General features: G+C 48.3%; 1 protein-coding gene across 2 annotated transcripts in view; it reads left to right on the top strand.

Moving 5' to 3' along the window:
- Positions 1-27353, top strand: part of LOC147011775 (dynein axonemal light chain 1-like) — a 69287-nt gene that overhangs the window by 35924 nt on the left and 6010 nt on the right. For both annotated transcript variants that reach the window (XM_085855844.1, XM_085855845.1), the window contains one exon: positions 12186-12312. In XM_085855844.1, the coding sequence (XP_085711970.1) occupies positions 12186-12312 (127 nt within the window). The remainder of the gene's footprint in view (positions 1-12185; positions 12313-27353) is intronic.

Below are 27353 nucleotides of genomic sequence, written 5' to 3'. Positions count from 1 at the left end.
ATTTTTTGGTCAAATCTGTGGTAATTACCTCCCAGTCTATCTCGGTTCAGACAATGCTAGACCAATGAAAGGAAAGGACAAACATGGACAGGTTGGAAATCGACAAATAATTTATTAATAATAAAATAAATAAATAAAAATAACTATTTTCTGAGGTAAATCAAGAATGAATTTCAAAGCAAAATCAATCAAAATTCCAGGAAAGAGACAAAGAGCAGATGCTTATCAGGGGTTGACTTACAGTGAAACACAGACAAGGGGACCAGCAGATCATTCAGGGTTAGGGGAGGGGGAGAATAGTCTCCCTCACCAGAAAGTCGTCCATGAAGCGAAAATGTCCTGAAATGCATGTGTGCGTGTCACGTCCATTGCCAGCACCCAGCTTTGCCATGCACCCTGTCGCGGGGCAGCCTTGAACGCCAGTCGAAGTCTGGAGGGCACCGAGATCGTCCGTCGCGGGTTTAGACCCTGGTGTTGTTGGTGATCGACCCGTGCCTCACTTGTTGGCAGCGCTGCTCACACCCACACTACACGCTCACTTGCCGAAGCACTGGGAAGGGCGAATTGTCTCGTTGGCGCTGGTCAGACACCCGCTTCTTGCTCGCTTCTTTCGCCCTTTGATTTTTCCTCTCTCCTTTTGCTTTTCTCTCCTCACGCTTTTCTCTTCAGAACGTACCTCTCACTTGTTTTTATATCCCCGGGCCGTCTCCGCGGGTTGCCATCTGCCCCAAGCTCACCCCGCCCCACTGGGGCACGGTTACCATGACGATCCATGCGCTCTCAAAAAAGGCGGGCCTCGGAGCTCATGAAAGATTGCCGCTGAGGAAGAATGGGGGCGGGCTTCAGAGCTCGTGAAAGAATGTTGCTGAGGAAAAATGAGGGTGGGCTTCAGAGCTCCTGAAAGAAATGTGTGTTAACGTGTCTGTCATAAAGAAAAAAAGCTTCCCGTAAGAGAGGGGATCTATCCTTTACCCTTCTCAATGCATCACATTTAAGATCCCATTAGACATGGGGATGGGGCTAATCTGAACATGCATTTAAGGAAATAACTGTCTGAGGACCTGGCTGTGTGGATGCATTCATCAGAACGGATTCTGAAATCCGTAACAATATATATGTGGGAAAAATTACGTGTCCAGACCAGGAATCAAACCCAGGTTCTCTGGAAAACCATTCCAGTGCTCTGACATCTGAACTATCTGGACAACCTAGACCTAGAGGCTGGTTTTGCAATTCTCCCACATATAGATGTCACTCTCTTTCCCCTGCTGCTTCCAGGGCACTCGCTGCCAACCATCGGAGCAGCAAGGGCCTGTCCTCAAGAGGGTCTTCCCCCCATGGGGGGCCAATTCTGTTGTCCACGAGAGAGTCTTCCCCCTGCGGGCGACCAATTAGATTCCTGTTATGGGCATGTAATTTTTCCCACAAATACATATAATCTTTGTTTCCTGTTCATTTAAATTGTGTTACTATGCCCCATGTGGTGAATAATAATGGTCATGGAATTGGCCCCCCATGGGGGGGGGGGAAGACCCTCTCATGGATAAGCCCCTGCTGCTCCAATGGTTGACAGCAAGTACCCTGGAAGCAACAGAGGAAATAGAGTGGCATCTGTATGTGGGAGAATTGCATGTCCAGCCTGTGGGTCACCCAGATGGTTGAGCACTGGTGTGGTTTTCCAGAAGCCCTGGGTTTGATTCCTGGTCTGGGCATGTAATTTTTTTCCATATATACATATAATTATTATTGGAGAAATTATTATCAGTGTGTTTGCTTCTTCTTCTTCTCTCTTCTTCATCCTTTAATAAATTCTGTTTTCCCCACTGACATGTCAGCCTGGTATGGGGTTTGAGTTGTGAATGGTAATGAATGTGGTTCAGACCACTGCATTTATAAATTGGCAGAAGAAGCCCTCATTATGAGATTTCAAAATGCAGCAGTTTGCACCAGCTTATCACTCAGCCCTCATCCTTTAGACAGGCAAACTGGCTGTAGGTGGCAGTCCTCGTTGGAGTTTCTGTGCATAGGAAACCAAAGTAGATGTGTTCGTCTTTCCCAGTGGACAGCCTCCAAGGACTATCCGGGTGGAAGATTTTACCACATATCTATGCACAGTCCACCATTACATTGGAAGTCAGGATTGTGATCAGGACTCTGGTCTGAATCCGATGACCGTTACAATATTGTGAAAGGATTTTATGTCTCCCCCTTACCCACTGCCCCCCCCCCATAATTGCTCCTATCTCCATGTGGACGTCATATGGTCCAGAATTATGATTATGCCTTCGCCGACGAAAGCATGTTTCCAGGTTGTCCGTCCAGCTGAGTGCATTCATCCATACTATAAGAGAGCCATTTGTCTGTCCAAATCTCTCCATCTTTCTCAGAGATGGCTGAATGGATCTTTGTCAAACCTTCAGATGTTCATGTTTGAGTGCCAGGGAGGGTGTTCCACAAAAAAAAATTAGAAAATTTTGAAGAAAAAAAAAAGTTTGTTTTTTTGGGGTGGATTTTTTTTTTTTTTTTTCATCGCTCCAGAGTACCTAAGGTTTTTTTTTAGTTTTGTGAAAAATAATATTAAATGATCATTCATCCCATTCCTTAGTGGGTGTTGGGACGTGTTTTAGGCCGCCAAAAAAATAGACCGGGCAATACCGGGCAACGCAGGGTAATCTTGATCGTCCATGATAATTATTTGTTACAGCAATAACTTGTGAAACACTGAAGGGATTTGTTTTTAACCAAATTGGAACAAAGGTGAATTATAATTATGATGCAAAGATGAACTGATTAGATTTTGGGTTCAAAGGGACAAAGACCATGTGCTGAAATTTATCACTTTTTTGTTCAGCAGTTCACAAATTATCGCTGTCAGGGATTTTGACCAAACTTGACACAAGTATGGACTGAAATACAAAATGAACCGATTCCATTTGGGTTCAAAGGATCAAAGGCCGAAGGTCAAGTGCCCTTTAATTGAAAATCTGTTACTGTAATAACTTATGAACCACTCAAGAGATTTCAACCATACAAAACACACTTATGTACTCCACTATAATACAAAGATGAACTGATTCAATTTTAGATTGAACAGTTCAAAGGTCATGTGCCCTTTCAAAATAATTTTACACACCATAACTCGAGTTGAAAGCATCTGATGTCTCATATATATATATATATATATATATATATATATATATATATATATATATATATATATATATATATATATATATGGGTCCCAAAAAAATATACAACTTTTCATCTGAAAAGAGAATGGTCATAACATATTTTTTTAAAAGATATATGGCTGGATAGAAAGGTTGAAGTTTATTGTACCAATGTCAAAATTTCCACCAAAATTTAAATTTTGGTATAGAATCGTTGTTTCTTTTAGACCACATGTTCGACGTAGGCTCCACGTTGTCCGATCACTGCCTGCAAACGCGTTGTCATGTTCTCCATCACTTTGGGAAACGTTTCCTGAGGAATGTTATGGATTTCTCGGTGGATGTTTTCCTTCAGCTGATCAAGAGTCTGAGGCCTAGGGTTTCCATAGATCCTATCCTTGAGATACCCCCACAAGAAGTAGTCTGGAGGAGTAAGGTCAGGGGAATACGGTGGCCACTCAACGTCTTCGGAGAGGGAGATAAAGCGGCCCTCAAAATGTTGGTTGAGAAAACGCCTTGTTTCCCTGGCTGTATGGGGAACCATCCTGCTGGAACCACTGGGTTCTCATCTGGATCAGGTTGTTTCTCCTACGGGCCTGAGTACGTAGTTCAGGAAGATAGAATTCCTGAATAATTTCGCAATAGTTCCTCTGGTTTACCGTGCAAGTGCGTCCCTGGTCATCGTCAAAGAAGTATGGACCAATTATCCCATACCAACCAACCGCCACCCACATGGTGACTTTGAGAACAGATCGAGGCACCAGTTCAGTTGATGCATTACCAGGATTTTGAGTTCCCCAGTACCGAAAGTTTTGCTTGTTTACCTCCCCAGACAAGTGAGCATGGCATTCGTCCGTCATGTGAAGTTTTTTGAGGAAGTCTGCATCTTCCTCCAACTCTCCTGAGAACCAATTTGCAAAGTCTAGTCGTTTGCATTTCTGTTGATCAGTAAGCACCGTTTCTGTTTGAATTTAGTATGGAAAGGCATGAATGTCTTCGCGAAGGATCCTCTGAACGGTGCTCTTATGAATGTTTGTCTCGGCAGAAAGTCGTCGAATCGATTTTTTTGGACTCTGAACGACCGCCTGTCTCACCGTTTCCACATTTTCTTCACTACGACCTGTGCTCTTCCGACCATTGTGACCCTTGTGAAGGTCACAGATGGTTCCCACATTAGTAAACTTTGCGATGGTGCACTTTATTGTCCGAAAGTTTGGTGCATGGCGCAAGTGGATACCGAAATGTCTCGAGTAAAGACGTTGCACCTGTATGACACTTTTCGTCTGATGCCAAAGTTCAACAATTTTCGTCCGTTGTTGTACGGTCAGTTTTGGCATTTTTCTGGCACTTGCTTGGTATCAAAATAAACTTCAGTGTCTCTGCAACAAGAAATGAAGCATTAGTGACAAAATTACTGCTTTTTTAGGATCAAACGAAGCATTTTAAAAGTTGTATATTTTTTGGGACACCCTATATATGTTGTTACGGATTTCAGAAATCGGATCCGATGAATGCATACAAACATCTCGGTCCTCAGACAGTTATTTTCCTAAATGCATGTCCAGGATAGACCCATCCCCATGTCTGGTGGGATTCCAACTGTTATGTGTTGAGAGAAGGGTATAGAATAGATTCCCTTTCTTATGGGATGGCCTTTTTCTCTTTACGACAGACACATTCATGCACGTGAGATAGCCGTTAGCCCAACGGAGGCTCGTCTACCCCCTTTCCATCAGGACACATTGGCTTGGAGGTGGACGATTTATTGTTACGGATTTGGAAACCTTGTGCACACAAATAGCCAGAGTCCCCATAGTTCAGTTATTTCGATAAGTATGTGTTTATAGTTAGAATCCCTCCTTCTGTCTAATGGGAATTTCGTGTGTGCGCTGAGAGTTATTTTTTTTAGTTAGGTTTTTACAACAACTACGCCACCGTCCCTCACTCGACCCAGTCGCCATTGCCCACGTGTTTTTGGCTGAGGGCGTGGGCGGAGCCTCCGTCGCTTCAGATCGAGGCTCCGCTCCAAGGAAGGGCATGGACCGTTTCCTCCAGCCAATGAGTGAAGGGCGAGCACCACACGCGCGCCCCAGCCAATCGGGAGGCTGACCACGAGTCGTCCGAAAACCCCTCGTCCAATCAGGAGGCGAGTGGCGAGGAAAGAAACCCCTCCCACCTCGAGAGAAAAAGAGACGAGAGGACGACAGACAAGAGTCTTGGTGGCGATTGCGGTGCAGTCTGTGGTCATGGTTGAGCGGTCTGCAGTCTTGGTGCTGACAACGCCAAGGTCGTGGGTTCGAGTCCCACCGTGGTGGTTCGGGTCGATGTGACCGCACGAGGCGGGACAGGTACCCGGCCCAGCTCTACCGACTAAAGACCCACGGGGTCCAGTTTATTTTGTGTGTGTATGTCCGTGGGCCCCGTCTGTAAGTAGGATCGTTAAGTGTCTTGTTCATTGTACATTACATTTCTTCATTCATGATAACTCTGCTCTTTGTGTGCTTCCCTCCCCGATTATTGTTATAAATAAACCCATTAAATGTTCCAGTTCGTTGTTCGTGTTTGCTTTCATTGGCCTAGCAAGGTGCGTATTGAGAAATAGTAAGGCCGTTCGGGCCGGTAATTTGCCATTTGGACCGACGGACCTTGGTAATCCCTGCTCAGTTTTCACCCGGATCGGGCTCGGTAAACGGTCCGTTCCCCCCGAGGTCCGTCGAGGGTGTGGTTTTCTCCGGTAGTTGGACGTGGGTATTTAGGTATATTGAAATTAGGCAATTAACCCTACCCCACGCCGTTGAAATATTGGCGACCACGATCCGCTAAGTGACCCATGAACTCTGACTTATCCGAGTCACGACCTAAATTCCGGGTGTTCGGTGGAAGACGACTTCACTGCTCCACCACGTGGTCGTTTATCGCCACCGACCCCCAGCCCACAACATTATTTACATCTTGGTCTGATACAAACTCGGCACAGGAACAAATCTAATGGGGGGGGGGGCACAAACTGCCTTTTGAGAACTCAATCAATGATGTAAATGCTTGATAATAAGTCTCTCACACACACACACACACCACACACCACACACCACACACCACACACCACACACCACACACCACACACAACACACAACACACAACACACACACAACACACACACAACACACACACAACACACACACAACACACACACAACACGCACACACACACACACACACACACACACACACACACACACACACACACACACACACACAGTTTGGCGCCAAAGGCTTGGCCTGCAGGTGGGGCACAAAAACGCACAATAACTCATTTGGGGGGGGGCATGGCCCACGAATGTTCCCTCATGACGCCGACCCTGGACTGATAGCACATTTGATTAAGCACACCGCAGCCTTTTCCTGAGCAGTTATTCTGACGGTCAAATACGGCTGTGGATCATTTACCTCACCCACCTTTTCCCATCGACGATTGACGCTCCGCCTGGCAGCTTTGTGGATGGTTGTTGTTGTTGACGTTTTTATGAGCGCTTCATGTTTTCACTCGGTAAATCTGGCAAATGGCGACTTTCTGCCATTCGTCCAGTCGCCGTTGCAATGATCGCGAGATTGCAAGTTGGTGACGTGAAACGATGCGCCAATAGGTAAGGTGGATTTGGCTGAAGTCTGCTTGAGGCTCCGCCCAGACTGGCCACCCATAAAAATGTCGAGAGGACCGTTTTTGGTGACAGTTGGCGAGAGCTGATTGCGGTTCTTACTGCTCTGGGATTTTGTGATAGTTTGTGACGGCTATTTTCAGCTCCAGTCAGACGGTTGGTGAGCTGGCGACAGTTGAGTTTGTAACAGTTGGTGATGGCCTTGCAGCTCGGTCTCAAGTGACAGCCTCACAATGTCTCAGCGCCTTTCACCATCTCTCAGCGCCTTTCATCTTCTCACAATGCCTCAGCGCCTTGCAGCTTCTCACAGCGCCTTTCAGCTCAGCTTCTCTCAGCGCGTTTCAGCTTCCCTCAGTGCCTTTCAGCTTCTCTCAGTGCCTTTTAGCTTCTTACAGCCCCTCAGCGCCTTTCAGCTTCTCCCAGCGTCTGGACGCCTTTCAGCTTCCCCCAGCGCCTTTCAGCTTCCCCCAGCGCCTTGCAGCCACTCTCAGCTTCTCACAGTGCCCCAGCGCCTTTCAGCTTCTCACAGCGCCTTTCAGCTTCTCTCAGCGCCTTTCAGCTTCTCAGCGCCTTTCAGCTTCTCCCAGCGCCTCAACGCCTTTCAGCTTCTCACAGCGCCTTGCAGCTTCTCACAGCGCCTCAATGCCTTGCAGCTTCTCTCAGCACCTTTCAGCTTCTCACAGAGCCTCAGCGCCGTTCACCTTCTCTCAGCGCCTTTCATCTTCTCACAATGCCTCAGCGCCTTGCAACTTCTCTCAGCCCCTTTCAGATTCTCTCAGCGCCTTGCAGCTTCTCTCAGCACCTTTCACCTTCTCTCAGCGCCTTTCATCTTCTCACAATGCCTCAGCGCCTTGCAACTTCTCTCAGCCCCTTTCAGATTCTCTCAGCGCCTTGCAGCTTCTCTCAGCACCTTTCAGCTTCTCTCAGCGCCTTTCAGCTTCTCCCAGCGCCTCAACGCCTTTCAGCTTCTCACAGCGCCTTGCAGCTTCTCCCAGTGCCTCAACGCCTTGCAGCTTCTCTCAGCGCCTTTCAGCTTCTCTCAGCGCCTTTCAGCTTCTCTCAGCGCCTTTCAGCCTCTCACAGCGCCTCAGCGCCTTTCACCTTCTCTCAGCGCCTTTCATCTTCTCACAATGCCTCAGCGCCTTGCAACTTCTCTCAGCCCCTTTCAGATTCTCTCAGCGCCTTTCAGCTTCTCTCAGCCCCTTTCAGATTCTCTCAGCGCCTTTCAGCTTCTCTCAGCGCCTTTCAGCTTCTCACAGCGCCTTTCAGCTTCTCTCAGCACCTTTCAGCTTCTCACAGCGCCTCAGCGCCTTTCACCTTCTCTCAGCGCCTTTCATCTTCTCACAATTCCTCAGCGCCTTGCAACTTCTCTCAGTCCCTTTCAGCTTCTCTCAGCGCCTTTCAGCTTCTCTCAGCGCCTTTCAGCTTCTCTCAGCGCCTTTCAGCTTCTCTCAGCGCCTTTCAGCTTCTCTCAGCGCCTTTCAGCTTCTCCCAGCGCCTCAACGCCTTTCAGCTTCTCACAGCGCCTTGCAGCTTCTCCCAGTGCCTCAACGCCTTGCAGCTTCTCTCAGCGCCTTTCAGCTTCTCACAGCGCCTTTCAGCTTCTCTCAGCGCCTTTCAGCTTCTCTCAGCGCCTTTCAGCCTCTCACAGCGCCTCAGCGCCTTTCACCTTCTCTCAGCGCCTTTCACCTTCTCTCAGCGCCTTTCATCTTCTCACAATGCCTCAGCGCCTTGCAACTTCTCTCAGCCCCTTTCAGATTCTCTCAGCGCCTTTCAGCTTCTCTCAGCCCCTTTCAGATTCTCTCAGCGCCTTTCAGCTTCTCACAGCGCCTTTCAGCTTCTCTCAGCACCTTTCAGCTTCTCACAGCGCCTCAGCGCCTTTCACCTTCTCTCAGCGCCTTTCATCTTCTCACAATTCCTCAGCGCCTTGCAACTTCTCTCAGTCCCTTTCAGATTCTCTCAGCGCCTTTCAGCTTCTCTCAGCCCCTTTCAGATTCTCTCAGCGCCTTTCAGCTTCTCACAGCGCCTTTCAGCTTCTCTCAGCACCTTTCAGCTTCTCACAGCGCCTCAGCGCCTTTCACCTTCTCTCAGCGCCTTTCATCTTCTCACAATTCCTCAGCGCCTTGCAACTTCTCTCAGTCCCTTTCAGATTCTCTCAGCGCCTTGCAGCTTCTCTCAGCACCTTTCAGCTTCTCTCAGCGCCTTTCAGCTTCTCCCAGCGCCTCAACGCCTTTCAGCTTCTCACAGCGCCTTGCAGCTTCTCCCAGTGCCTCAACGCCTTGCAGCTTCTCTCAGCGCCTTTCAGCTTCTCACAGCGCCTTGCAGCTTCTCCCAGTGCCTCAACGCCTTGCAGCTTCTCTCAGCGCCTTTCAGCTTCTCACAGCGCCTTTCAGCTTCTCGCAGAGCCTTTCAGCTTCTCGCAGCGCCTTTCAGCTTCTCTCAGCGCCTTTCAGCTTCTCTCAGCGCCTTTCAGCTTCTCTCAGCGCCTCTCAGCTTCTCGCAGCGCCTCTCAGCTTCTCGCAGCGCCTCTCAGCTTCTCGCAGCGCCTCTCAGCTTCTCGCAGCGCCTCTCAGCTTCTCGCAGCGCCTCTCAGCTTCTCGCAGCGCCTCTCAGCTTCTCGCAGCGCCTCTCAGCTTCTCGCAGCGCCTCTCAGCTTCTCGCAGCGCCTCTCAGCTTCTCGCAGCGCCTCTCAGCTTCTCGCAGCGCCTCTCAGCTTCTCGCAGCGCCTCTCAGCTTCTCGCAGCGCCTCTCAGCTTCTCGCAGCGCCTCTCAGCTTCTCGCAGCGCCTCTCAGCTTCTCGCAGCGCCTCTCAGCTCCTCACAGCACCTTTCAGCTTCTCACAGCTCCTCACAGCTATCCGTTGGTTGTGGCTCCTGACCGTGGGTGACGCTTGGACCGTTAACGCCGGTTCTGCTCGAGACCTGCTCTTTTGACGTACCTGATTCTTGGCGTCCCTGGTTCCTGGGGGTAACGACATGAGGTTGATTTGTGTTCAAGCTCGTTTTGCGAGTGGGTGCACGGAAAGGCAGGGCGCTGGCAACTGACCAAGGCACGCTCACACGAGGAGCATTTCATTTGACGCACGACGACTTCTAGTTGGTAAGCGAGACCAGATTCCTCTCCCCCTCAATGATCTGCAGATCTGCTGGGTAACCTTATCTCGTGTTTAATTGTTAAGTAAGGCATAGTGAGTGATAAGCATCTGCTATTTGTCTTTTTTCGATCAATGCCTAATTAATTCTTTATTTGCTTGCGATTATTTTGATTGATTTGAATTTACTTATTTTCACCACAAAAAAAAATGAAAGTCTTGTTTATTTCATTTTTTTTCCCTTATTAATAAATTCCTTGTTGACGTTCCAACCTGTCCATGTTTGTCCTTTCCTTCCATTGATCCAGCAATGTCCGAACCTAGATAGACTGGGAGGTAATTACCAAACTAATTAACCTGTCATCGTCGGCACACAGCAGCGGTTAAACGCTCGGCCGCCCTAATTAAGATCTAATAAGATTGGTGCTTTGCCGAAGGCGCACTCCCCGTTCAGGAAGCCACGTGACCTCTAGTTAAACGGAAAAATTAGACTGTGGACACTGGAACTCGTGGTTAACTGATTGGCGTTCATGATTCTAAAGCAACCCACCGTACCACAAAGTTAATTGTGAGCAGTGGCACCAGGTCCTGCTCTTCCGTGGAGAAACGGGGATTAACCCCCTCATAATACACTAGGTACCTGTGGCTGTAACTACTATATATTGGGTCGCCAAAATAGGTGACTAATTGTCAGTAATTCTGTGTTTGTTTGTTCGTTTGTCATCAGCATAATTGGTAGTAAACGTGGGTGGATTTTGACCAAACTCGGGTGGTAGGTACATCTTATTACCTAGTGCTTTGGAAATTGTGATGGTTGCTTGGGACGCTTTGGTTTCCTCGCAACAACCAAAAAAAACCTTCAAAATCGGTACCGTTCACACGAAATCAATTCCGAAAGCCATTATCCCACGTTGGGTTATGAAATTTGGCACGAATGATCTACTGGTGATGCTCTATCAAATATATTCCGGTTTTTATCCCCCGCCGCATGGCGGAAGGGGGATATTGTGATATATGGAATACTTTACCCGCAGTGCCCCCTACAATTAGGGTATGCGCGAAAATTGAAGGCCCCCTAGCGACCAGGTGAGTGCATCGATACGAATGAAACTTTGCAGGTTCATGGTACTCAATGAGTACTACAACTTTGCCTCAGGACATATTGACCGATTTCGCTTAGGTCAGGGGTCAAAGGTCAATTAGTGCAAAAATCGATAATATGCGAGAGCTGGAGGTGCCTTCGTGCCAAATGCTACTCCTCCTCGGGTTATTGTCGGAAGGTCATGAAAATTCACACTAATCGTCTGGAATACATTGTGCACAAACGATCGAGCCGGATTTTCGATTTATGTCTTTGTTCACCCACAGCACCCCCTCGAACTTTGGGAATTTCTGATTTCAAACCGCATTTTCGGTACTTTTCATTCAAATTGATACCGAGTAGTTATCAGTAGATGGAACTCGATGAGATTTGGGAAGCATAATCTTAAGGTGATTCTCTATCCGCTATTTGACATCCATTTTGTTATATATCTTGTAGTTTCCAAATGGAAACCCTCTCAACTCAGGTGTCCGAGGACCTTTGAGCATTCCCGCTGAAAATTCACAGTACACTAGCTCCAAGACGGTTGAACCGAATCGAATGAATATTTACATGTTTATTGACCGTAATGAGTACTACAACTTTGCTCATTTGCATTCTGACCTATCTCGAATAGGTCAGGGGTCAAAGGTCAATAAGTGCATTTTTCGGGCGAAATTACCATTCAAGGCACCCTTGCTCCTACACTGATTAACCCATACGAATGAAAGTTCATAGGTACATAGTACTCAATGAGTACAACAACTTTGCTTCAGGACATATTGACCTATCTCGGCGAGGTCAGGAGTCAAAGGTCAATGAGTGCATTTTTCGGGCAAAATGACCATTCAAATCCCCCTTGCTCCTACACGGGTTAACCGATACGATTGCAATTTCGTAAGTACTTAGTACTAGATTAACTCAGATCAGGGGTCAAAGGTCATCAGATGCTCGGCGACCCATGGCCGCCTACCGGCTTGTATATATATGTATCTCCACCATTAATTTTTCACGTGACCTTTTATTTGAAATCAAACGTTAACAGTGGGTTGACATCGAACATGGGTGGAGACATAACCATTGCCGTATTTGCATCAAATTCTACTTTCTATTTTACTATAACTGTGCAGCTGATACCGAACTCTTACAGGAAGTGGTTGATCGATGTCCATTCGCATGTGTTTCTAGGCTCCGGTGGCAGATACTTTGGAGCAATTGTGGATTTCTTATAACGCTATCATGAAGCTCACAGGCATTGGGGTCTTGAAGAATCTCAAAGTCCTTTATATGTGTCACAACAAAGTCAAAGATTGGGGTAAGCTGCCATTCACAAAAGAAAGTGATCACTTTTTAACTTGATCTGTTTGCTCAATGAAGGGATCATTGTGCTTTTTATTCCCGCACTTTCGTAGAAAAGCTGGAATATTGTGATTGTCTCCGCCGTCCATCCAACGTCCGTCTGTCTTACCCTGTAACTTCTCCTACACCGTTTGAAATAGGAACTTGAAACTTTGGGACATAGTTACCTTCGCATTCTGCGAAAGGTTATGTTTTGGTCGCTGTGTATTTATTTATTTGTGAATATGTGTGTTTGTTATTCGTATAACTCAGAAAGTGTTAAACCGAATTGCATGAAAATTGGTGGGATGATTCGTGATTATCCAAGGACGATTTGATTAGATTTTGGGAGCGATCGGGTAAAAGGTCAAGGTCATGAAAAGGTCAAAAACAAACTTTTGAGCATAACTTCCTTCATAAGACAGCTATCGACATGCAACCAACGCCATATTGTTCCATGAGGAAATACCTTTCCGGTACGTGGTATCAGATTTGACGTGACGTCATCAGAAGTGCGTCAAAATGACGTCACAAGATGACGTAAATTTTCAATTTTCGACGTCATCAGTTTTGATCATACCATTTTGTAGGACTTACCTTAAGGACGTCATACACCAAATTTGACTTCGTTCGGACTGACCGTTATGACGTCATTGACGTTTGAACATAACGTTTTTCAATTGTGGCTAAAATGTCCTGATATTTTATATTCAAATATCTATGTAATTTGTAAAGGAAATTGTCCCAAATCCAGGCATTATGATCAGTACCAAAATATCTGCTTATTTAAGAACAGGTTTTGCAAATCAACTCTATGGTCAAGGTCAAGGTCACACTCAAGGTCAAAATATACTTGTAGGCATAACTTCAGATCTAATAGAGCTATTGACATGAAACCAACGTTAAAATGTTCCGTGAAATAAGAGCTTTCAGGATGGTAGTCCGCGATTGGTAGTGACGTCATTGGAAGTGCGTCAAAATGACGTCATCTTGTGACGTCATTTTTAAACTTTCGATTTTTTTTCAGTGTTTATCATTCCATTTTGTTGGACTGCCCTCAATGACGTCTAACACCAAATTTGACGTCCATCGGACTGATGGTTGTGACGTCATGGACGTTTTTCAAATGTGCCCGGAAAAAAGTAGCGGCAGTGAAGGTATGCGCTCTACCGAGTGCCCGTTCTAGTTGATATATGTATGGGGAAGTGCACAACACTTTCGGATTTTTGATATGACCCCTAGGGGCCAGGCCAGAGGGGTTGGGGTCATGGGAGTCGATTTATAAAATAAAATTTCACCTAGCGTTAATGGGACAAAGCAGTGCGCGCGGGAATATGCGATGGTGTGCCATCGACAACGTAGTTCTAGTCTTTATTGTTATTGTACGACAATCAACAACCATTCTTACGAAATACAGTACTGTGCAGTATGTCTACAATTAGCATGCAATACGTTTGTTAAAGGCAACATTTCAAAAAGTGTTTATAGCAGGGTGTCAGAGAGAGAGAGAGAGAGAGAGAGAGAGAGAGAGAGAGAGAGAGAGAGAGAGAGAGAGAGAGAGAGAGAGAGAGAGAGAGAGAGAGAGAGAGAGAGAGAGAGAGAGAGAGAGAGAGAGAGAGAGAGAGAGAGAGAGAGAGAGAGAGAGAGAGAGAGAGAGAGAGAGAGAGAGTGTGTGTGTGTGTGTGTGTGTGTGTGTGTGTGTGTGTGTGTGTGTGTGTGTGTGTGTGTGTGTGTGTGTGTGTGTGTGTGTGTGTGTGTGTGTGTGTGTGTGTGTGTGTGTGTGTGTGTGTGTGTGTCCTGGCATGATCGCCTTGGGGTACGCACTCCCGACTAAGCTGTCCAGCCTGGGTTTCACATACCGACCCAACCATAAACTTCTATCCCAGTGTTTCACAGGCAGGGTGATTCATCAATGTGTGGGCTGTCCCTTGGATGGACATTAAACTGGACAGGAGTCTGCTGGCATGAGTTGGTGGATGCCAAAGATCCCACAGTGTCCTTCACAAAGAGTAGGTGAGCTATTGCTGGCACCCTGATCAAATTCCAAATTGCTGCTCTTACTGCTGGGAAGGCAATGGCAAAGTACCCAGCATAACCCTTGCCAAAAACTGATATGGCAGCACAGAGTATGATACATCAGAATCAAAATGAATATGTATATACGTGCAAAAGTTGGGTCACAAATAAAGATGGAGTTTTTTTAAGACTTTAGTAAAACATCAAGATTGTTGTATAAACCTGGAGCAAAAATTTACTCGAGAGTGCAACACGTCAATGAGGGACCAATGTCCTCATTTCCTTGTTTTAAGGTCATACAGGATTGTGCGACCACTCATGTGTCTTAGTGTAATCCCATGGAGTGAGGACACTTTTTATATTAATTTTAATTTTGCATATGGAAGCAATTAAATGCAATAGGTTTGAGTGCCAACAGGGCATCAACCAGGAGGTGTTTGAGCCCTGCCCCTTTCCCCACAAAAAGGGCCACCTGGCATGCGATGCTGAATCACCCAAAGCGACATTATTTCATGTTTTATTTCAATTTGGTTAAGAATTGAAAGATTTTATGTGACGGTGACCTTTCCCCTATGAAAATAATGCAGTGCAGCAAATTTTGGGAAAATTAGCACAGGGGGTTGGAAACGTATTGTTGCGAATTCGCGCCCGCCGGCGTGCGAACGGCCACGTGACTCGAATCGCGGCACGTCGCCCACCGGACGGACAATTCTGTCGTGACCCTCCGGGAACTATCGCCCGCAGCCAGTCATGGGTGGGCCTTTCGACCTCACCACAATCGTGCCAATCGGCCACCCGCGTAGGATAGGGTTGTTCGCCAAACTCGACCTACCTAAGTACCCACGCGGATGGTAGACCGGGTGATCGTACCTCGCCGCAGGCCGACTCTGGACACGAACCGCTTAAGCGGTCCGTTCCGTGTTATCGGGATAACCGAGCAGTGTTATCGTCGGCCTCGACAGTTCCGATTAATTATCGGGCATTTAAAACCCACTACGAACGAACCCTTTACGTGAAGCAAGATGGAGATTCAATTAAAGAAAAGACGAAGCGAAACGGGAAAACAGTTCAACATAATGCACATTGATTCCGCGGCACACGGAGAGCACACATATACAGCCAAACAGAATGCACATATATCAAATGCAACAAAAGAAACAATGACGCAGAGATACAACCGACTAAGACTGACACACGGCAACACTTAAACAGTTTTACTTCACCAGACTGGCGCCGACACACATTTACTCAAAAGCAAAGGAAAGAAGCCACCCTCGTAGGCAAGGGGGCAGACGGGCCCGTAGGCCAATGTGTGCGCGAGACCTGAAGGAGCGGTCAGGCCCGCGAGGCCGGGGGGGGGGGGTGGTCCTACCCGCGTCCTCGTGATGAGCCGCAAATGTGGCTGCGCGGCGGTGCCCCGACTTCGTGCTCCTTTGCGGGTTTCGTTGGCACTGCTTGGAGTGGGGTGGGAACGGGGCTCCCTTTTTGCACTATCTCAGCATGGGGGAAAGGGGGGGAATTGTTGATACCCTGGGGGAAGGAGAATGGTTGGCTGGCTTCGGTCCCGCGACGAGCGATCCCACCGCGACCTCGTCGGCGACCGCCGTCTTCCCTGCCTCGGACCCGAGCTCCTTGGAATCTTCCCCCAATTCTCCTCAGCCGAATGCAGAAAACCACCTTGACACCTTCGCCTCCCGACTCCACTCCGCTCTCCAACCTGACTTGACTGCCTCGCAACAACTCCAACCAAAAATTAACTCTCTGCGCAACAACTCCTCTCATTCGCCTCACACTCGCAGTTTTATAGGCCGGCAGGAGAAAACTATGCAAATTTCCGAATCAAGATCTCGAGGACGGAGCCACGCTCGCCGATTGGACGGAGGAAAAGGGGCGTGAATCTCCCCTGATCCAAGAATTTACATATCTCGATTCCAGACAGACACGCCTGGAGGCGGGGCCAAGCCGCCCCGCGCTTCCTAATTGGACGGATCAGAAGTGGGCGTGTAGCATTCCTGATCCGAATTCTCCTCGGAAAGGCCGCTATTTGCACTCGCGGCTCAGCGCGTATCTTGTACGAGCCAGGACAGCCTGACGCTCGGTGCTCACAGATGGTGCGGGAATGGCCGTAGAAGGAGAGAGGTGAAGGTGGTGGAGGGTTTCCGGCGGTGGCCGATGGCCATGGTGCCATTTGGAATGGCAGTGATGCGATGTTTGCGGGAGCGAGTTGTGAAGGTAAAGCTCGTGGCTGTTGGCGTTGTTGTTGTTGTTGTTGTCTGACGGTTGGAGCGTGGTTGGTTCAAAATAAAGATAGAACAGAAAAATGACTATCTCAAAGCGTCGCAGCCCGAATGAATCACATTAATTCCCTCTAAACAACGGGTTTGGGCTAACTCCACAGGTACTTCAGAGATACCTCACCTACGGGATCTGAATGGTGGTTTGCGAATTTCCACAACCGTAACACTATCCCCTCCCCTCCCCTTTTTACAGACTCGTCCCGAGTCGTCAAATTCTTGTGTGCCATCATGTGTAGTTCTCCCCTAGTACGTTTTACCTATGGATCCCTGAGTGCGACATTCATGGTATTCGTGTCCCCAAAATAAATAACCTGAGGGCTGAGTAACTAACTAAACAAACCCACTCACACAGACTACTTAAATAAAATTGCCGGCGCTAAGACATACATGCTGGGGGCGCACTCATATTTACAGTACATCTTAACCTTACAAATTTTACACTAAACCATGGCCCAGGATCAATGGACTCTGCAGGAAAAAGGCAAAGAGTCAACCGGCGCACGGGCCGCCACTGCAGGCCTGTGTTGTAGCTGCCAACAGGACAGTTCTCGCAGCTTGCAAACTGTTTCGACGATCCTGGCGCACATGGCAATGAACAAGGGGGGCGAACAGGGGCAGTGGGCATGGCATGGCAAAGGCAGCAGGCAAACACAGCCTGCAGAACCAAGCCGCTGCAGGCAAACACAGCCGGCAGACGATCCGTCCAGCACAGGCCTTGAAGCACAGCCGCAGACGAAGTTGGCCGGCACAGGCCTCGTAACAAAACACAGCCAGCCGATGAAGTTGGCCGGCCTCTTGCCATGCAGTGCAGGTTGGTGGAGGGGGTGCGGTGGTGCTGGCCACTCAGAAGGTGGGCTCAGACCTGCCTACTGTCTCCCTCCCACCTATCGCCTTTGCCTGTCACTGTCAAAACCCACTCCTTTAATTTGTCAAACCCCAACTTAGCCCCAAACTTATTTTTTTTGTTTTTATTTTTATTTTTACTTCCTCTAAAATTCGTCCCCTAACCCCCTTTATCGTCCTTGTTCGGCTAACCTATCGTCCCCGAGCCTACTCCCAACCCCTACGTTCCCTTTCCGGAGGGGAATAAGGGAGAGCTAGCGTTCTGTGTCGAGGCCCAACGAAGCCTCAAGATGGCCTCCCCAGACTTCAGCAATCTATAACACAAAGTGGGTCCAGCGGCCCACAATGAGAGCGAAGGGATGGATGGTGCGGAGGGGTACACTTCCTAATCTACCCTATCCATTTACCTTTAAACTACCCCGGGGCTTTCAACAAGCGCCTCTCGCTTAAACTATTGGTTCTAACAACCCAGATTCCCGTCGCCTGTGTTGGTGTCCTTACAATTTTGGGCCTTGCCCCCCAATTTTCTTCCCGTGCCCTCACACGGTTTCATGGCTGGGACGCGTGGCTCCCCTTGGCAGGCACGACCCTCTGCCGATTCTCCGACGATGGCAGCCCCGGGCACTACACTGCCTCCGAGCCTACCAGCTCCCTAAACACCGGGGAGTGCCCTCCCTGGCGACTCCCCTGAAACGCTCACGTGGCAGGCTGGCTTCCTGGGCCCCTTTCCGAGGGTCACCCGTGCCCACAACACTGCCCACACGGCTAATGGCGCCCCGGGCCCCCGCACCATGCGGGCGCACCCGTGCCCACTACGCTATCCCGGCCCCCCATGGGCCCTTGGCCTACTACGGCCGACTTGCCTGGTGCCCGGGGTACCCACTCAGCGATACTCACCTTTCGCAGCCACGCTCCCAGCCCGTCAACAGGGCTCCTGCACCCCTCCAAACGGGTTTCGAGCCAACTTTCCCACCAACAACAAAACGACCTCCATTTTGTCAATTTAACTAACCCAGCTAACTCACTCTACACTGACCCCGGGGTCCCTTGGGCGGGAGTCACTTCTCCCCCCAATCACTCATCGCACCATGCGTTCCACATTCACTCCATTCACACAGACCCGCTGGCCTCACTCACTCATCATGTCTCCACACAACTCTTCAACACACACACACCGCTGAACTCTGCCATCCTTCTCACTAAATCCCCTAACTAACTCGTGCTCCCGCGTCGTCCCTTACACTATAGCCCGTTCCTTTTAACACTACGTAGCTAAACTACATCCCCGCTACACATCCACAAGTCTGTCCATGTCCTCAAATGTCCCAAAAATCACTTTCCCAACCTAAATCTGGCTACAATCCCTCTACCTAATCCATTCCACGGCCCCATGAGGACTTACCCCTGCCCCTTGAGACCGGTCTGGCTAAGCTAACCCTTCCCCCGAAGTAGTTCCATCCTGTGCCCTGGTAAGGGGGTCTTCATCCCATTGCCCATGGAATCCTGTTCACCCGAAAGCGAGGCTTGCTGTTTTTTTTTTAATTGCGCAGCACCAGCGCGGCAACTCGCAACCTGCGCAACAGCGCGGCAATTCACAGCCGCGCACCTGTGGCGTGACGTCATGGCAGCTGTTCTCGTCCCTCGTCCCTCTTGGACGGTACCATCCGGCAGGGATTCCCCCTCCTGCCGGATTCCAACCACACATGCAGCCATGACATCACCCGGCGCAAAAAAAAACCACAAGCCCTATGTCTCGAGGGGTTCCCCACGCGAACACATGTGCTCTGCCCGTTGGAGCTCACACACACGCCCGCGTGGAGAACCTGTCCGGTCCGAATCCGAAATCCTGCCTAAACTTTGTCCGTCCGCGGGATCGGCAACATCCACCGCTGGCGTTTCCGGACCGGGCTTCACTCCCGCAAGCGAGCACGCGGCGGCCTCATGCGTTGCACAGCACAGACCTCGCGCTCATTGCTGGGTGAACCCGCGCAGTGCTCAAAACATCTACGGCCGCTATTCGGCCTTCATTCCTCTGTCGCCATCTCCGTCGCCATTCCACCCACGCACACCTGCGTGTCACGACGCTCACACCGGGAGACGCGGCTGCATGTTCGTACATGCCCACCGTCATCTCCCTCACATACAGCGACCTCACACACACTGTCTCCCTCACACGGGCCATACCACTCACACACGCGGTGACACTCACACGCGGTGCCTCATCCACACACGCGGGGGCACTCACCCGCGGTGTCTCACTCACACACCGTGCCTCACTCCCACACAGCATGCTGGGAAGCACGCACTCCGGAACACTCGCCACCACACCACTCACACACAGGGACAACCACACTGGGGATACGTGTCCCCACAAGGGGTTCCGGGGCCTCTATACCCCCCCAAGCTCGGCGTGCACCCGTTCGCAGCACTCCTCCCCTCGAACTCGCTCGACACGACCGAACACACCTGGTCGTGACTCGCCTCAAGGGGGCATACTCCCTCCCCTCGTTCCTGGAGGAGGCCATCCAGCTGCTCGCACCGGGTCTCTAACCAGTCCGCCAGCTCCCCCTCATGGTCCTCCACTACCTCTGTGTGTGTGTGCGGCTCTAACCCCGTCCAATTCACTCTCTATCTTCCGTGTCTCTGGCAATACTTTCATTTCCTTCTTTGTCTGTTACTTCCCTCGTCTGCATTTTTATTTGTGTCTCCTTTATCCGGGTTGGTCCTAATTGTTCCTTCATCCGACGAGTGGCGTCGATTTAGTCCTGCACTACCGACATTGCTCCTTGTGGTGCTGTCACACATCCCACCTTATTACGTTGTTCTACCCTCTTCTCCAGTTTTATTTGTGTCTCCTTAATTAGGGTTGGTCCTTATTGTTCTTTTATCCGATGAGTGGTGTCGATTAGGTCCTGCACCACCGACATTGCTCCTTGTGGTGCTGTCACACATCCCACCTTATTGCGTTGTTCTGCTTCCTGGCTCCTTCTGAGTCGTTCCTCCTCTCGGAACTTCCTGAGTTCTTCATTCTCCCTGGACTCCAATCTTGCTCCCCGTTTTAGTTGTTCAATTTCCACCTCACATTGTTCCTGTTTCCTGCCCCACAGTTTCTCCTGCTCTTCATTTTCCAATCTCATCGTTTCTTTCAATTGGCTCATTTCCTTCCTGTGTTTCATTCGCTGTTCTCTCATTACCCTTCCTTGTTTCCTCTCCTGTCGTTCCTTCTCCAGTTTCGTTGTTTGCTTCATTTGGTTAATCTCCCTTTTGTGTTTCATTTGCTGTTCTCTCACTACTCTTCCTTGTTTCCTCTCCTGTCTTTCTTTCTCCAGTTTCATGGTTTTCCTCATTTGGTTCATCTCCATTTTGTGTTTCATTCGCTGTTCTTTGTCTATCTCCTCGCACTCCAGCCTTGCCTTTAATTTCAATTGGTCAACCTCAGCTTCATGTTCCTTTTGTTTTCTTTCCCATTGTTCCTCTCGTTCTTCCCTCTCCAATCTCCATGTGTCCTTCAATCTCCTGATTTCTCCTTCCTGCTTCATTCCTTGCTCCTTCAACTTCTCCTCGTATTCCAACCTATTTTTTCCCTTTTGTCGTTCAGTTTCAAATTCATACTCTTTCAGTTTTTTATTCCACTGTCTCTCTTGTTCCTCGTTCTGCAATCTCATCGTTTCCTTTAATTGACGGATTTCTTTCTCCTGTCTCATTCCTTGTTCTTTGTATTTCCTATTCCACTGTCTTCCTTGTTCCTCATCCTGCAATCTCGTTATTTCTTTCAGTTGGCTGACTTCCTTCTCCTGTCTTATTCGTTCTTCCATCATTACTCTTTCTTGCATCTCATTCTTTAATCTGGCCTTTGCTTCCAGCTGTTCCATCTGTACAGTGGTTCCTTAACGTTTCATTCTCTGCTGTCGCTCTTTCTTCTCTCACCATCCTCAACTCGTTTTGTAATTCCCTCTTTGTTTTGGTGTTTCTGTAACTCAGGAGCTTTATTTTCCAATTCCTTTCTCATCTCCGCACACTCCGACTTTGCTTTGGCTTCTAATTGTTCAATCTGCTCAGTGTAGTTCCTTAACGTTTCATTCTCTGTTCTCTTCCTTTCCTCTTTTTACATCCTCAGTTCGTCTTGTAATCCTCTTTCTTTGTTTTCGTGTTTCAGTATCTCAGAAGTTTTTGTTTCTAATTCCTCCCTCAATTTGCATGCTTCTTCACTCATTTCATCTCTTCTTTCCACCGCTTCCCTCCTCAATTCATACCTTTTTTTACTGTATTCATTTAGTTTTTTTCTGCCATTCCTTTCCCATTCTTATCTCCCCTTCCAGGATTTCTCTTTTAAACTGGCTTGCCCTTACCTCTCGCTTCAGTAGTTCCAATTCCCCATCTTATTTGCGTTTTTCCTTTTCGAGCTTTGTTTTCCTTTCTCCTTCCTCCCTCAATTCTCCCTGCAGTTCTTTGAACTGTTCTGACTTTTCCAGCAATTCCTCCATCCTTTCCTCCAGCTGTCTCTCTCCTCTTTTTATCTTCCATTCTAGGCTCTCTCTTTCCTGATTGCCTGTTCTTATCTCTTCCTTCAATTGTTCCAACTCCCCATCGTGTTCACATTTTTTCTCTTCCAACTGTATTTCCCCCACTCTCCCCTCCAGTTCTTTGAACCGCCTTGCTTCCTCCAATAATTTTTCCATTAGTTGTTTAACTTCCAAGTCGTGCTCCTTTTGTTTCTTTTCGAGCTCGGTTTTCCATTCTTCCTCCCATTGTTTCCTATCCTGGGAGATACCAATGTGCTGTTCCTCTATTCTTTTGTTCAGTTTGCTCTTCGCATATTCCAACTGACGGGTATAAAACACTACCAAATTCTTTTTCCCACATAGTTCGTCGACTCTATTGGCCAAGTCATGTTTTTGCCACCGAATTCGTTCCAGTAAATTGTCCAATCGCTGTGTCCCCCCGTACACGGAATTTTTCTGAAGCTCGTCTGCGTGTCCTTGTGACTCGTCCACTCCACTTTGCACCTCCTCGATATATTCTTCATAACACTTCACCTTTTCCAAGACATCCCCCAATTGTGCCTGAAGCCTGCCAATGCTCGCATAGTCATCCTGCCACGCCTGCCATGGCACATGCCATGACCACGTGGCTTGAACCGGTGACTGGGAGCTCACGCCTCGTGCTGTGCCTGCCGTTAGTTGTGCTATTAATATTAGCCCGCTCTGTGCTGCGCTGAGGTGCGATCGTGCTGCCATTGTGCGACTCCGTTTGCCGGCAAAGTTCGTGCTCAAGCTGCTCCCACTGACCACAGTTAGTGGTGGGGTTATAATTATAAAAAGAACCGACCTGGGCCATGGATCCTACATTTCTACACATATACATTTCTACCCCCGGCACCCGCTCGCCTTGAGACTCCATCTTATTTCTCGTAAGGGGTTAATTTAGATCGCTCATAATTTGGAGGGAATCGGGGGTCGCTCCTCTCACCCCTGGACCGATTCCCCGTGAATTTAGCTTGGAGACGGGAGAGTTTGTTATCCCACTCCTGACACCAGTGTTGCGAATTCGCGCCCGCCGGCGTGCGAACGGCCAAGTGACTCGAATTGCGGCACGTCGCCCACCGGACGGACAATTCTGTCGTAACCCTCCGGGAACTATCGCCCGCAGCCAGTCACGGGTGGGCCTTTCGACCTCACCACAATCGTGCCAATCGGCCACCCGCGTAGGATAGGGTTGTTCGCCAAACTCGACCTACCTCAGTACCCACGCGGATGGTAGACCGGGCGATCGTACCTCGCCGCAGGCCGACTCCGGACACGAACCGCTTAAGCGGTCCGTTCCGTGCTATCGGGATAACTGAGCGGTGTTATCGTCGGCCTCGACGGTTCGATTAATTATCGGGCGTTTTAAGCCCACTACGAACGAACCCTTTACGAGAAGCAAGATGGAGATTCAATTAAAGAAAAGACGAAGCGAAACGGGAAAACAGTTCAACATAATGCACATTTATTCCGCGGCACACGGAGAGCACACATATACAGCCAAACAGAATGCACATATATCAAATGCAACAAAAGAAACAATGACGCAGAGATACTACCGACTAAGACCGACACACGGCAACACTTAAACAGTTTTACTTCACCAGACTGGCGCCGACACACATTTACTCAAAAGCAAAGGAAAGAAGCCACCCTCATAGGCAAGGGGGCAGACAGGCCCGTAGGCCAATGTGTGCGCGGGACCTGAAGGAGCGGTCAGGCCCGCGAGACCGGGGGGGGGGGGGTCCTACCCGCGTCCTCGTGATGAGCCGCAAATGTGGCTGCGCAGCGGTGCCCCGACTTCGTGCTCCTTCGCGGGTTTCGTTGGCACCGCTTGGAGTGGGGTGGGAACGGGGCCCCCTTTTTGCAATATCTCAGCGCGGGGGAAAGGGGGGGGGAATTGTTGATGCCCTGGGGGAAGGAGAATGGTTGGCTGGCTTGGGTCCCGCGACGAGCGATCCCACCGCGACCTCGTCGCCGACTTCCCTGCCTCGGACCCGAGCTCCTTGGACTCTTCCCCCAATTCTCCTCAGCCGACTGCAGAAAACCACCTTACGCCTTCGCCTCCCGACTCCACTCCGCTCTCCAACCCGACTTGACTGCCTCGCAACAACTCCAACCAAAAACTAACTCTCTGCGCAACAACTCCTCTCATTCGCCTCACGCTCGCCGTTTTATAGGCCGGCAGGAGAAAACGATATGCAAATTTCCGGATCAGGATCTCCTGGAGGGCGGAGCCACGTTCGCCGATTGGACGGAGGAAAAGGGGCGTGAATCTCCCCTGATCCTAGAATTTGCATATCTCGATTCCAGACAGACGCGCCTGGAGGCGGGGCCAAGCCGCCCCGCGCTTCCTAATTGGACGGATCAGAAGTGGGCGTGTAGCATTTCCTGATCCGAATTCTCCTCGGAAAGGCCGCTATTTGCACTTGCGGCTCGGCGCGTATCTTGTACGAGCCCAGGACAGCCCGACGCTCAGTGCTCACAGGTGGTGTGGGAATGGCCTTAGAAGGAGAGAGGTGAAGGTGGTGGAGGGTTTCCGGCGGTGGCCGATGGCCATGGTGCCGTTTGGAATGGCGGTGATGCGATGTTTGCGCGAGCGAGTTGTGAAGGTAAAGGTCGTGGCTGTTGGCGTTGTTGTTGTTGTCTGACGGTTGGAGCGTGGTTGGTTCAAAATAAGGATAGAACAGAAAAACGGCTATCTCAAAGCGTCGCAGCCCGAATGAATCACATTAATTCCCTCTAAACAACGGGTTTGGGCTAACTCCACAGGTACTTAAGAGATACCTCACCTACGGGACCTGAATGGTGGTTTGCGAATTTCCACAACCGTAACAGTATGTTATCCAGTTCCGTCCGGTCGTTGCTGACTTTCGGTGACATTCATGATCAGATTTCTCCAAACATCCCTATCCTGCACTGCTTTCTGAAGCACATGCAAGCAGCTTGGTTGCAGCCTTTACCCAATCCCATCCAGCCCATACATGATCTGTCTCTTCCTCTTCTTCCCTTTAAAATATGCAGCATGGTTGACTTCTCCAGATTTTCGTTTTTTGCATGCATGTTGTGTCAAAAGTATAACAGTTTCTGTTTTAGCATAAGCACTTCCAATGTACAGTGGCCTACAAAAGTATTCACCCCCAACCAACAATGCCACATTTAGATGAATTACGAATTGTATAGAAACTTTTTTCCAAATGAATTTTTTTATTCGTAACTTAAGAGATCAAACTCAACAGTCAAGAATACCTGCAAAAAAAAAATTCGCTGGTTGCAAAAGTATTCAGCCCCTCAGGTCAGGACTTTGTGGAAGCACCTTTTACAGCAATGACTGCTACGAGTCTTTTTGGGTAGGTCGCTACCAGCTTTACACAGTGAGATGGTGAAATCTTTGCCCGTTATTCACGTAAAAATTGCTCTCGTTCTCCCAAATTTGATGGGGATCGTCAATGGACTGCAATATTCAAGTCTCACCATCAATGTTCAATTGTGTTCAAGTCAGGACTTTGACTGGGCCACTCAAGAACTTTTATTTTCTCCTTATTCAGCTACTCCAGTGTGTCTTGCTGAAATGTGAATCTCCAAACCAGTTTCAGATTTGTAGCTGTCAGGAATTGAGGTTTTCCATCACGGATTCTCCTCTATCCAAATGCCCCATCCATTGTCTCTTCTATCCTGACTGTGTTGATGGAAAGCAGCCCCATAACATGATGCTACCACCACCAGGTTTGACAGTAGGGATCGTGTTGACTTGGTGATGTGCAGTGTTAGGCTTGTGTCAGATGTAACGCTTTGAATTTAGAGCAAAATGTTCAATTTTTATCTCGTCTCACCACAAAGAGAATGATATGCTTCATGACACACACACACACACACACACACACACACACACACACACACACACACACACACACACACACACACACACACACACACACACACACACACACACACACACACACACACACACACAGAGTTTGTAAAGTAATCCGCTGGCGCATCTGCAAAAACTTTGAAGTCCCAGTTCCACAAAATTTTGTGGGAACGTGAACCAAAAGTAATCACTTAAAACCTGGAAGTACCGACCGCTCACGTACGAACTAATAATCCCATTGAGCGTGAACATCGAAAACAAAGCGTTGCGCCCAGGTATCATACTTGGGTATAAAAAAAAAAAGAGAAGGAATTGCTGAATGAGGTGTTAATACCAGTAGTACAGTCAAACAACAAAAGCAAACTCAACAGATTTTGATTCCTGGATATGTCTTCAGTGACAGAAAAAAAAGTCCTAAAGGATCCTCCGGGGGGAAAGTCCTGAAATCATGGAAATCCAATATGGCCACCACCCAGCTTTGGGGAAAACGAGAAAATTGTAAAGATTGATATTTTAATATGTAAATAGATGTTTTTCTGCACTCTAATTGTTTCTAGTTATGGTCAGTATATTGATATACAAGAATAATTGTAAAAAAAGTGAAATGTATTGAAGGTAAAATAAAAAATTATAGCTTTTTTTGTCCAAAAATGTGAATTTTTTGTCCCAAAAAAAATATATTTACCTGATACTGATTTTGGCTCCTGGACCAAAAAAAAAAAAGAAATGTTGAAGACACAAGATGAAATCAAGTCTATGGCAATACAATATAATTATGAAAATCATTGAAACATGACAATTCACAATTCCACTCGGGGCAATCACATCTGCCTGACGAAGGTTTCGAAATGAAAATTCGCATTAAACTCAAACTACATCCATAATAAACTTACTATACATGTTGAGAAAAATCAAGCGTATTCAAGTTAGAACTCGACAATCCCCAATAAAGACAATCTCCAATAAAGACAAACTGAGATTGGGCCTTGGCAATGAAGTCATGTCTCACTAATTTCACCGCGCGTTCACAGAATTGATTAATGAATTCTTCCAAAGGCAGGACCATGGAGCTCAGTTAAGATCTGTCAGTGGATGTCCACAGTTTAAACTGAATTTCATCAATATCCTCTAATTCATAAGCACTCAGTAGCTCGGTTTTGAAGTCTTCAATTGATGAGCAACTTTCACAAGTTCTGAAATAACATGCCGGTTGTGCTGGGTTACAAACTATGCGTGCTATCACATGATGAGTGCTAGGAAGATCGGCTATCTGTGGCATTTTGGAACCAAACATCATGAGTTTCACATTTTGATGTATCGTACATACACATACACTGTGTGTACCGCCTGAACCTGCCAGGACACACTCCGAGGGACGGAGCATGGCGATCTTCGCGAATCCAACTTTCAAGCCAGGGTTCTTCTCTTTAAATTTCTGAAACAGTTCCTTGAGATTGTTTAGTAC

Source organism: Eptatretus burgeri, chromosome 15 (assembly GCF_056783735.1).
Source record: "Eptatretus burgeri isolate ZD-2024b chromosome 15, Ebu_testis_v1, whole genome shotgun sequence".
NCBI classification, from domain to species: domain Eukaryota; kingdom Metazoa; phylum Chordata; class Myxini; order Myxiniformes; family Myxinidae; genus Eptatretus; species Eptatretus burgeri.
This window is presented reverse-complemented; position numbering and strand designations above follow the sequence as displayed.